The 12,926-nt window shown below is 31.6% G+C and overlaps 1 protein-coding gene across 2 annotated transcripts in view; it reads right to left on the reverse strand.

Moving 5' to 3' along the window:
- amx (TM2 domain-containing protein 3 almondex) overlaps positions 1–12,926 on the reverse strand; it is a 43,741-nt gene that overhangs the window by 11,997 nt on the left and 18,818 nt on the right. For both annotated transcript variants that reach the window (XM_035368552.2, XM_035368553.2), the window contains exon 3: positions 6,070–6,229. In XM_035368552.2, the coding sequence (XP_035224443.2) occupies positions 6,070–6,229 (160 nt within the window). The remainder of the gene's footprint in view (positions 1–6,069; positions 6,230–12,926) is intronic.

The following is a 12,926-nucleotide window of genomic DNA, read 5'->3' on the forward strand; positions in this document are numbered from 1 at the left end:
ATCTACTCTGACACCGCCAAGACCTTTAAGAGGACAAAGAAAGAACTTGAGAATTTTTCAAAAGTTTTAAAAGATGACAAATTCAAGAATTTCATTGCCAAAGAAAGAATCCATTGGAAATTTATAATCGAACGAGCCCCATGGTGGGGAGGGTTTTATGAGAGACTTGTTAGATCTGTTAAAGAATGTTTAAGAAGAATCGTAGCATAGGAATCGTAGGAAAAGCATTGTTGACTTTCGAAGAAATGTCTACACTACTTGTTGAAGTGGAGTCAGTTCTTAATTCACGACCTCTAAGTTACGTTTAGAATGACAATGACAAGCTGCAACCGTTGACTCCAATGCACTTCTTAAACATGCATTATCTTAATGCACTTCTTAAACATTGGACAAACTGATTTGAAGTATCCTTTGACTTTTGCTAGACTCATCGGTAACGAAACGACAAGAGAAACGCTGTTAAAAAGAAAGCGTTATCAAGAATTGCTGTTAAAACAGTTGTGTTGGAAATGGAAGCAACAATATTTATTAGATCTTAGAACTGCCCATTTCTTGAAGAATCCGCAACTTTAATAAACCAGAACTAAAAGTAGGAGATGTTGTTTTAGTTGAAGGAGATAATAAAAACAAACTGTTATGGAAACTTGGTAGAATCATAAAAATTATTCCTGGACGTGAAGTCCGATCATTCGAATTAAAAACTGGTAATGGGACTTTAAAACGTACTGTTCAACATCTATATCCTCTTGAACTTTAGATATTTTGAATTTTAACGATTTAGTTATGCATTTTTTCTTTTTTTGCCAATTAATGATTAAATTGAATATCGTTAGTTAAGTTTGTTCAGTTAAGTGGAAAATACAGTCAAAAGTCGTTAATCCGGACTCGTCGGGACTTCGGCGATTCCGGATTATCGATTTTTCCGGATTATAGATCATCAGTTTAAATCTGGTAAGATGGCATGCAGAAATTACAAAATTAAAAATATGAAACCGTAATTTATGAAATAAAGAACAATTATGATCTAAAGGGTATCAAAATTTACGAAAAGAAAAAGCTTAATATTTATTTGTTTATTTTATTAAACATTTCTTTCAATGTAAGTTGCTTCGTTTCATGTGATAATACTTTCTCTTTAATTCTATTAAACAGACATAATTTCTTGTTTAGTTACAAAGTTCCGCTGTTCAAGTCCTATAATTGCTGTGTCGAGAATACCGACTAATTTGTCAATCGAAATGTTTTCGTTTTCAATAACCTCTGGGTCACTTTCTTCACTATCGGAAGTGAATTATAATGACGAGGAACTTGATTTAAATCATATCAAAGACGGAGTACATCGAAATGAAATACTACACTTAGTACGGAATTATAAACCAAATAAAATAAAAACATCTGCCCTGAAGATAAGGATAGTGCTGACAGATCAACTTCCAATCCGCGGCGTGAAATTGATAAACAGATTTCGGATTTCAAAACATACTTTCGCTTTGTAGATACAAATTACATATTAGTAAATATATATCGGAAATTCTATTTGACATAATCTTTCTAATCTATCATAATCTAATAATGACGTTTCTGCTTCCCCCCCTCTGCCGCAGAGCAGCGTGAAATTGATAAACAGATTTCGGATTTCAAAACATACTTTCGCTTTGTAGTAAATATATATCGGAAATTCTATTTGACATAATCGAAAGTTCAAGCTTACTTTTATAAAATTGCTCTAACAGTCTGCAAAAAATAATAAGCCGGATCCATTTCGAAGATTAAGGAACAACGCAATCTGCAACATTAACTGAATTAGATAACTTTAGCTTAGCGTATAACTCCGTTACACATTAAACGCGCATGCGCACAAACATATTCGCAGCCGTAAGGGTCTTACGCGCTCTCGTAAACGCCTGTGCGCATGCGTGAACGCGACGCATGCGCAGAAAGTTTGTAGCTTTGAGGTCCGGATTATAGATGATTCCGGATTATGGGTGTCCGAATTAACGACTTTTGACTGTATTTTAAAATTTAGTTCATTTATTAGTTATAACATTTATTATTTGATACATGAAGTGTATAACCTGTATTGGAATTGAAGTGTTTAACTAATTAGTATTTTTTTAATATTTTTATAGAATAGTGATTTGTGTACTTGATTGTATGTATAACTGAGTTAGATGAACTCTTGTCAGAGTTCAGATCGGGAGTGTGTTAAGGAATATTCTTTGATATCGCCAAGAGATGGCCAAGAGAGTCCATTTACTGGCTTATTTAACTTTTCCCCTTCTGAAGACGTGACTTGAAAAAATATTCTTCCTTTTGAAGGTAGAATTTCGATGCACTACACAATAGAATTCGATTTAGATTTTAGCTGGAACTATTCAGTTCTTGCCTTTTGAGCCTTAAATATTTGATTCAGGCATTTTAGCCTACATTGTATATACGTAGATATTAAGTTTAATTAAAATTTATGGAAAACCCTCCAGGCCATGCATCTAATTTTTGGATTATGAGTGATTCGACTTTGATTTAGAACATTTCGTTACACTATAAATGCATTTTTTCCATAAATTCCATGAAATGAATCACTTGAGGCACTTAATCTTTGGAAAATTCACCTATAGAAGTGGACTGATGCTGGAGGAACTACTTCTAAAATTACTTTAAAAACCTATGTATATCTCAAGAATTTCAGAGTGATTCTCATACAAAATAAAACATTTATGAATATTCTCCCTTTTTTTCCCCACATATAAAATTTGACTGAAACATAATATGTTTCTTGACACATCTAAACACTAAACTTTTAATTGTTATTAAAACAAAATTACTGAGTTTTTAAGTGCTCATTTTTAAGCTATAAAATTCCTCATCTCCACTGAATCTGCCTCATTTACCAAGGCTGCTTTAATACAAATAAATGCAAAATTCAAAATGTTATTATGAATTTGAAAATTGATTGCATCATGACAAAAAAACAGTAACTGGTGGACAATGCGACTTTCAATAAATGAGGCAAGATGGGAAGAAAAATTGATTAAAAAGTAAATATAAATTTGACAAATGTACAACCACACGTCAAATAATTTAATCAGTTGCTGAAGGATCAACAGGAGATAAAGATGTAATCCAATGGTACACCAGTTCCTATTAGGTAGGCAGAGACCAAATACTGCCTATATATACACAGCTCTAATTTCCAAGACTTTACAGCAGAGGTCCCCAACCCTATGCCCGTGCCAACATTGCACACGCCAATAGTTTTACACGTGCCCACTGCTACACAGCCCCCAATAAAAAAAAATTACTTAAGTTTTCAATAAAATTTTACATAAACATTTTTATAGTTAGTAATTAATTAGACGGATTTAATACACATATTTGTTTTAAAAAATATTTGTTTATAATTTTAATGGGTTTAGCAGACATCTTGATTTGATGGGGATTGCGCGAGTTTGAAGATGAAGTTGTGGCCTACTTATCATTTTAGCCAGCTATTTGTCAAAAATTTTAAAATGTCAAATATCACTGTTTTCAGTAATGAGTATCACAAAATCAAAGTACAGATCAGATCTCAGCTTGGAGAACATTTCGATGATTGCTTATGAGCAGTAATATCATCATATTCTTCTTCTGATTATGAAGCAATGACCTATGAAATACAATGCCAAATATCACAAGCTTTTGTCTGTACTCTTTAGTAATTATTTATTTTAGATGAGAATATGATCAATAATTTTCATATCTTAAAATTATAATTTTGGAATATTTTTTGTGGTTCTACTTAAGAACCAGGTTCAGAAATGTATGTATGTATGCATATATGTGTTTATGTATGCAATGTATATATGTAAGTACGAATGTATGTGTGTCTATACATATACACATACATGCACATACAATACAAATACACATTCATACATTTCTGAATATGGTCTCAATAACAGAACAGTAGCATTTTTGATACATTATGTATACTATTAATTATGTCAATTTATAAATTTACCTTGAAAGAATAAATGCACCCACCACCAATACTCTAGAACAGCAGTTCTCCCCCTTTTGACTAACGCGTACCATCTACATAAAAATTGAAAACCTTCAGTACCACTACCACCACCACCACTCTTGAATAAAGCTCAGATCGCATAAATTTATGAGTCTTAGAGAAAAACTCAGTCAGGATTTTGGGAGTTTTAATTTTTGAATTTTATAGTTAAAAATACTTTTATTTCTTTGCATACCAGCTATTTTTCTTTTGTGTACCACCAATGGTACACATACCACCAGTTGAAAACCAGTGTTCTAGAATGTACCCTAAGTGTAAAAAGGTTGAGGATTCCCCCCCCCTTCAGAGAATCGCAAATCCTCCTATAATTATAATCCTGATTAGGGATGCTATACCTTAGATTTCATATTGTCTTAATCAGACCCTATCAAAAATCATATACCAAAATACTAGAGCTTCATTGTGCATGTTGAAGCAGAATTCATGCTTTATTATCTCTGCTATCACTTGCCTCCCCAAGCAGTTCTCTGCAGCCTTGCTGATGTTTTTAATAATATGCTAGAATTCAAGAAAATTGTCATAACATACAACAACTTAAGTATACTCCATGTACTTGATATTATTGTAATGAGAAGAGATCCCACATGAATAGCTTCAACACATTTGAAATTTGACAGATTGATGCAATTCTATCTCATACAACTAACTATTGACTATAATAACCTTGACTTGAAAACATTCTTCTAAACATGTCTGTTGCACTCCATTAACTCCTGTTTACCTCAATTGCAAGCATCCTTTATAAGTTGATGTGGTACATCATTTCGTTTTGAGAGCCGTAAAAAAATTGCAGGGAAAATGTATGCGCAAAAGTGCCAAATCTAGCAAATGCGTCCACTTAACAGTGCATCAAAATCTAGCGTACGGCGCTGATTTCAAATTGTGTAAGTTTAGATAGTTCTATATTTCTTAAGATGCTGTTGAAATACTAGTTTAATTTTTAAATGCATTTTTGATATCCTATGGATTTCACAATTTGGGAATTGCCTATAACGAAAAGTCTGCAATAGAATTTTTTCAAAGAAAAGGCATCATTCATTATAGAAAATTATGTTTGAACAACCAACGAGATGAAATTATGCTTTAGTGATAACTCGGTAGCGAAATAGCGATGCAGGAATCCATTCAGTTATGTTTAGCCTTTTTTTATATAAATTATAATAATGATTTGAAATAGTTATTTACTTGTATGCTTCCATTCACTTATTCCATTTACTTCATTCCTTTTTTGTATAAATTATAATAATCAAAAAGTATTATATGAAATTAACCTTTCAGCTAAATTAAAACAATAGTCTTAGATAGTTATTTACTATTATGCTTCCTTTCTTGCGTTAGGGTTGCCGCAGTTATTTTTGGTAGCACTGGTATCAACAATAGTTTGGCGCTTTTTTACATTCCTTAAAACGTAATAGTACCGTTGATGTACTTATAACATACAATATATCATGCTGAAAACTCATTTTTTTAATAGTACTAATTCTTTAATAGTACTTCTTAAAATAGTACTAATTCTTTCAAATTCAGAAAATGAGATGTAACAAAGTCTCTGATCTCACATTAGCATCTTAAACACACTAATTAACACCTTGCATTAGCATTTTGAACACACTCATGAATTCTGATAGGCAGCATTGATCCCATTACATTTTGAGGTCTTTCAGTTCGTTACAAGGATAAAGATCTCGTGTCACAACATTCTTCAAACACCCGGTGATTCTATATACAAATCATGTACATTTTCCAAATATACAAAGAATTTTCAGTTGTTTACATTAATTATTTCCAGATGGGTTTTTCAAATGAAAGGCAAATCGCATATTTTTTCTTTAAATCATAAATTGTTAGAGAAGTGGTTATAACATCTTACAGAACTAAATTACTGTATCAAAAATAATTACAATCAATTACAATGCTCATCAGAGAGTTACTTTTGCTCCATAACAAGACTGTTTACATAAAGCAAATTAACTGACCGAATAAAAATATTTCATGAATATACTCACCTAAGCATAGCACATGAGGTTTCACAGAACACTTTGCAATAAACCTCTGGCGAGGAGCACTCACAACATGGCAAGAAGTATTTCGTTGGCAAATATGTTCATAACCTGGAGTCTGATAGCAATATCGACAGTTGTACACTCTTGTGAAAACTCGATCACCCTTCAGAGAAAAGAAGTATATAAATAAGCTCTAATAAGTAAAATGTCCTATGTAAGTTCTTAATTTTTATTTTTAGATCAAGTAATTAAATTTTCTGTATAGAAGCAAAGAACTGCTTGAGGTAATTCTTGATCAAAATTGACAATATCCTATCATTATAAAATCTTCAAAGGTATTTTTCATTTTGGCATCAGTAAGCATCTATAAACATACATGAATTTTTACTTCATTACAGACACATACATAACCTGAATAATTATAAATTTCAGTGACCAAAAATTGTTCCAGGATTGGGGTAATTCCTAGTCTTTTAGGAATAATTATTTGACAGCACTCTTTTTTGGCACAAAAATGTTTATGGATTTATTCTTCATGGCAAAGTATTAACCCTCCGAGCATTACAGGTTTAGCCATGAAATTTCAAAGTTGCTCAGAATGTCATGAATAAATTGTATTTTCTTTATTATAATTAAAAAACAACTCTCACAATGTGTACCTTGATTTCTTTTCTTTCAATATACATTTAACCCAAAATTGGATACATTAAAAGTTGGCAGAAATTTTCATGTGTAATGAATAAGAAAGCCACCCTTCTACATGAAATTTTCCATCTATAAGACTGAGAGCGTTAAAGCAGAACAAATTACATAAAAGTTATTTTATCTTATAACTGGAAAAAAAAAAAAAAGTCTACAAAGGAAACTTAGGGTGTAAACACAAAATTAATGGGTTGCTAATTTTAAGAGGGAATTGAAAAAGATCAGAATAAAAAAAGAAGAATACCTGTTTAATCAAAGTACGCTCCAGCAGCACCAATACATTGTTACATTGTTGTTGATGTGTGAAAAGGCCAATCATACCATCTTTATAAAAATAGTAACTCTAAAAGTGGTGAAGTCCTTGACTGCCCAATAAACTGATGTATTACTAGCAAACCATTTTCTTGGCAAAAAATGGCTCAAGTGAAGGAAAAATACTAATTTCTTAGGGAAATATCAGAACATACATGGAAGATGAGGTATAATTTCATATTCCTAATTGTTGATTTGCTGTAGGGTTGACAATGTCTGTGAGTACTGAATCTTTAGGCACAATTTGCCATATACCTATATATTATCATGCTGCATTTACTACTCAATTCCATGGAACTGTGAACAACAGCAGATTATCATACAGTAAATAATATCTTTTTCAGATGCAAAGGTAACTCTGAAGTATTTCCTAAAGCATCTATCATGCAACAAATGTATATGATTGTCATCAAAATCTCTCTCTTATCCATATTCACAGTTCATAACAAGAACCTTTCTTTTTCTTAATATTGATGAGCACGTTTTCAAATACCATGCTTTGTTTTCATCAGTTAGTTTGCAAAGTGCCCATTTGTAGAATTTCCTAATATTTCTCGTTACTGTTAAGTACCTTGAAATAGTTGAAAAATGTGCATGTGTGATCTCTTGTATAATTACCATGAAACTGATTCAATTAAATCTTCTAATTCATTTAAATCAATGGAAGAAGGAAGATGGCCATAAGGTTCATTTTGCAGCCTCAAACATCCTTATCAAAATTTTGCAAACCAATGAAGAGTGGATTTCTCATTAGTTGTTCTTCCGTAGAATGTTTCATTGATTTTTTTTTCTTTTTATTATTATTATTATTATTATTATTATTGCAGCTTCCACAAAATTTTCAGTTTAAATTCATTAAGCTACAGCAGCTTTTATTGACTGAAGTTATGTCAGTAGTTCCAATGCTTAATGCTTGGTGAATAAACAAATATTAGAATTGCATCACCCACATGGGAGAAACCTCAGTGATTGCTTTCTTCAACTATTGAAAATCCGATGGTTTTCAACCGTCATTTCATTTGCAACAACTCTATAGATCTCTCTTGCAACTTAAAAAATAATTATTATTCAACTAATTTACTGCAATGCTTACTTCTTGATCATCAAATACCAATGAATTAAAACCTTAAAAATATATTGGTCCATAAAAATAACACTGAATGTTTATGTTTTTCAGTCTATCCCACATTTATGCTTCCTCCTTAATAAAATACTATACAAACTTCACTGCTCAGTACTTCTGTGACTTTCCCCACACATCATGGTATACAGCATAACTGTGTTCTTGAATTGCATTATATGTGTTTTCTAGCAATATTTTGATATTTAGCAATGTAGTAGTACTCATACTTAATTATTCAATCAAATTTATATCATTCATATAATCTTTAAAGAATCCACTGTATTCTACATAATCACTAATTTGTAAATATTTTGGAAGTTCATAAACTAGATAACAGTTTCTTTTTGGCTATATTAGGAAAGGGCTGTGACTAGATATGTCTACTTCTTTTATTTTATTTCAGCCTTCTTTTTTTCATTTTCTCTGCAATGTAATTTCTAAGAGAACTACTTGAAGTGCTCACCTTAGACATTTGTTTATTTAAATCTTCAAAGAAGGATGACAGCAGGAACTGACTAATGGGTGGATGCATTAGGACTGCACCCTAAAAATTGGAACTGAAGGCTGAAATTAAAATGTAAGTTAAGAGTAATTCCTTTTCAGAATCTGATGTTTCAAAATAGATATAGATTACACACTGCATTTAAAATTAAGAAAATAACTTAGCCATTAGGTTTTAAAAAAATATCTGACATCAGATTTTAGGTTATAAGCTTATTACAAAAGCAATATCATGCATAAATACCATAAAAAATCACTGACAAGGAATTGTCCCAGTGAGGAAGAATTACTTCATACATACAGGAAATAAATTATTATACTCTTTAAATTATTTAAATGAAAGTGGAAGAAAATCTTTCAGACTTTTAACTGGGATATTTTACAGTTGAAACAAAAAATAAACGAGCAATAACAGTAGATTCTCTTTTGCATAACCTGAAACCAAACATCAGTTAAATATACTTCAAACAGTGAAGCAGAGACATGAAATCAAATAAAATAATGTAATGATGAATGCTGAGATGCAAAGATACATGAACCACACATAATGATTTAAAATGAGGCAAAACCATAAAACATGAAGTATATTAAACTACAGAGAGTGTTTACACATTTTTAGAATGATTTCAATACAGAATTTTAAAAAAGCAAATTTTTTAATACAAGTTTTTGGCAACAGCTTATTATTTTAAATGAGAAATATCATCTTTTTAAATTTATTCTTTTTTCAAAATGTCGTATGGAAGCAAGCTGTGAATTGACGAATATGTTTATGCACTTTCTGAAAAAAAAATATTGCTATTACCTAATTCAAAACTGCTGTGAAATGCATGGTATTAAAATTTCTAAATGAAAAATAAGTAACATTATTAATCAGAAAGGAAAAAACTGTCAATTATTAATTCTAAATGGAGAGACTACTCCAAATGAGCACTGAAAAAAGATATGAACTCTTTCTAATATTTCTAAAGTTAACTCATTGGCAACAAGAAAAAATCTGCTGACATACAAATCAATTGCAAAGTCTTTGAATGCATCTGCAGCAATAAAAAATAAAACAATACACCAAGATTTGAAACCTGAAAAAGCTAAAAGACATAATGTGGTAAACATATATTTACCACAATATGTTATATCGCCACACCTTTTGGTGATAATTGGCAATTTTTGGCGGTACATGTACACCGAGTTTGTGCAATTCTTTCACTTGTTATTTTGGCTTTCTGTCGTGCCAAAATAACAAGTCAAACAACTGCAGAAACTTGGTATCCATTGACCAAGTTTGAACTTGGTATTGAACTTGGTATTGACCTATTTTCACTTTAAAAAAAAATCAGAGACTTGTACAAACTAGGCATTGTGCCTCCCTTTGTCCATGTACACATGGATCTATATTCACTTAAAAAGTCAAAGGAGCAGCTAACAAAAAATATATGATCTTAATAAACTACATTTTAAATCAAGCAATGAAATTACATAAAAAAAAGGAAATTCATCTTAGCACTACACAAGGGAAATATCCACTTATCTTATTTGCAAATTTCCCTGGCTTCAGTCAAACAAAATTCCTTAATCGCATCCAAAATCTTTGAATGCATCTGTAGCAATAAAAAATAAAACTTTAAACCAAGATTTACAACCTGAAAAAGCTAAAAACATATTGTGGTAAACATATATTTACCACAATATGTTGTATCACTACACCCCTTGGTGATAATTGGCAATTTTTGGCAGTACATGGACGCCGAGTTTGTGCAATTCTTTAACTTGTTATTTTGGCTTTGTGTATTGCCAAAATAACAAGTCAAACAACTGCACAAACTTGATATCTATGTACACATTGACCTATTTTCACTTAAAAAAAAATCAGAGAATTGTACAAACTAGGCATTGCGCACTCCCTTTGTCCATGTACACATGGATCTATATTCACTTAAAAAGTCAAAGGAGCAGCTAACAAAAAATATATAATCTCAATAAACTACATTTTAAATCAAGCAATGAAATGACATAAAAAAAAAAAAAAAAGGAAATTCATCTTAGCACTACACAAAGAAAATATCCACTTATCTTACTTCCAAATTTCCCTGTTTTCAGTCAAACAAAATTCCTTAATAGCATCCAAAAACTTCCTAAAAATATCTGAACTAGAATCTCTATACTGGCATCAGCTCATAAATTCACAAAAATAAGAGTAAAAAATATCCTACGTAGTGCAGGTATCCTCCGACATTCAACCATATGCATTTTCTTCCTACAAATAGGACACTTTTAATGGCAACTAAGTAAACCTTCATTTACACACCAGTCAATTAATGCTTTTTCCCGTTCATTCAAAATCGTACAGAAACTTCAAATTAATCTTACAACATTCAACCATTTTACAGCGCAAACCACAAAATAACAATGTACTAAAATCCGTCCCATCATTCAAACTCACCGCAATCACGCAACCAATTACGTGATGATAGGGTTTCCATAGCATTCTACTCAGGTTACCATAAATGAAATAGCAACTTGGCAATAAATGAAACAACAACTTAGCGATAAAATAAGGGGCACCCTTCAATCCACTCTAACCCATAATATTCATCAGCTTTTGCTGAGGCATGTGGCTCAATGCAGAATAATATGTAGAACCCAGTATGAAAACTATTTAGCAAAAGATAAATGCAAATACATTGTCACCCTTGGTAGTGCATGAGTTTACGTAAATGATTGCAACGAAAAAAGATGACAAGAAAGTGATGTATCTATCTATTAACATTGATTATCGAAAACAAGGAGAAAAAAGTTTAAAAACCTGGTTCCATAAATGCAAAGAAAGTTTAAGTAAGGAGTTTATGATTGTTGCAGGATTTTATTACAATGGGAAATTAAAAATATGGGTGGAAAATACTGTTAAAATCAACTCATGTTTTATCAAGAGAAAGTTTATGCCCAATCAAGGGAAAGTTTTGCGTCCAGTATAAGAAATTCGACTTTTCGAGACTTTCAGATTGAAACTTCACAAAACAAATGAAGAAGACTTACTTTAAAAGTACCACTACATTCTTTGAAGAAGTCAAGACTGATACAGGTATTGCATATGTATCTGTGTATTTCTGCGAGGCCCCCTGATATTTCACCTATGGACTAGTGTGCCTTTAGTCCCTTAAAAAAATCTGTTTCTAAGTGCAAACCCACCATGACTGATGGACTCTGGAATATAATTGAAGAAGAATGGAAATCAATAGCACTGAAAATTTTACGGAAAAGCCTTCTATCCGGGAAATCACATTGCAGACTTATAGACCAGAAAAAAAGCTGTGTAAACATCCTCTGTATATTGTACTAAAATGCCAAGACATTACAATAAAACTGAATGAAATCAAAACAAGTTAAGTAACAAAACACAATCTCTCATATGGCTTTAATATTGAATTAATCACTTTCCTGATTATTGGATCAAGAGGCAAGTCAGAGATGCTAAAATATGGACATTCCATTAAAGAGTTGGCACACTGAGAGAACAATATCATAGTTTGAACAAATAAGTTCAATCTCAGCTTTTAATAGATGATTATGGGTAACTAACTTAACAGTAACTACTTCTAAGATGAGTTAAAATTACTTCCTCCTTCCAATTTCAAATAGTCTCCTAATATTCTACTTTATGCTTGATGCTTCACAACTTGTTACTTATCTGAATATTCTAGTATTGCTGCCATTTATTTATAATTTTGCTTTTGATGATCATGTTGATGCTTTTGATAATCATGCTGATTTTGCAGCAGTTTCTGCCAGATCATTTATTCTAATGCTTGTATGTCTAGAAATCTTACAGTAAAGAAACTGATATCCACAGAAAGTTAAATTAAAATGCAATACTATTAAAGTTTCAACAAATCCAGAATTCCAGATATCAGGAAATGCTTCTACAGCTCTTAGTGCCTATATCAGTCAGAATAAATAATAAGCATTTTCTAGGTTCTGGGATAGCTTTGACATGTGCAAAAGAGCATAATAACATAGCAGTTAATTCCAAAGTGAGCAATGAGCATGCCATCAGTATACATGGGAATATAACTGCTAAATTTATGTCTGTGTTCAAGAAAAAGCTGGTGATGGAAAACATCAAGCAGCTGAATTTGTGCATTTTCCCAAGCTGAGATTTCCCAAAATTGTTTGCTGTCTGGTCATTCACATCAGTTAAAAGATATTCTTCAAGCAGCAGCCAGGC

Source organism: Stegodyphus dumicola, chromosome 6 (assembly GCF_044657685.1).
Source record: "Stegodyphus dumicola isolate Sdum_Otavi_A_Nest chromosome 6, ASM4465768v1".
Classification (NCBI taxonomy): domain Eukaryota; kingdom Metazoa; phylum Arthropoda; class Arachnida; order Araneae; family Eresidae; genus Stegodyphus; species Stegodyphus dumicola.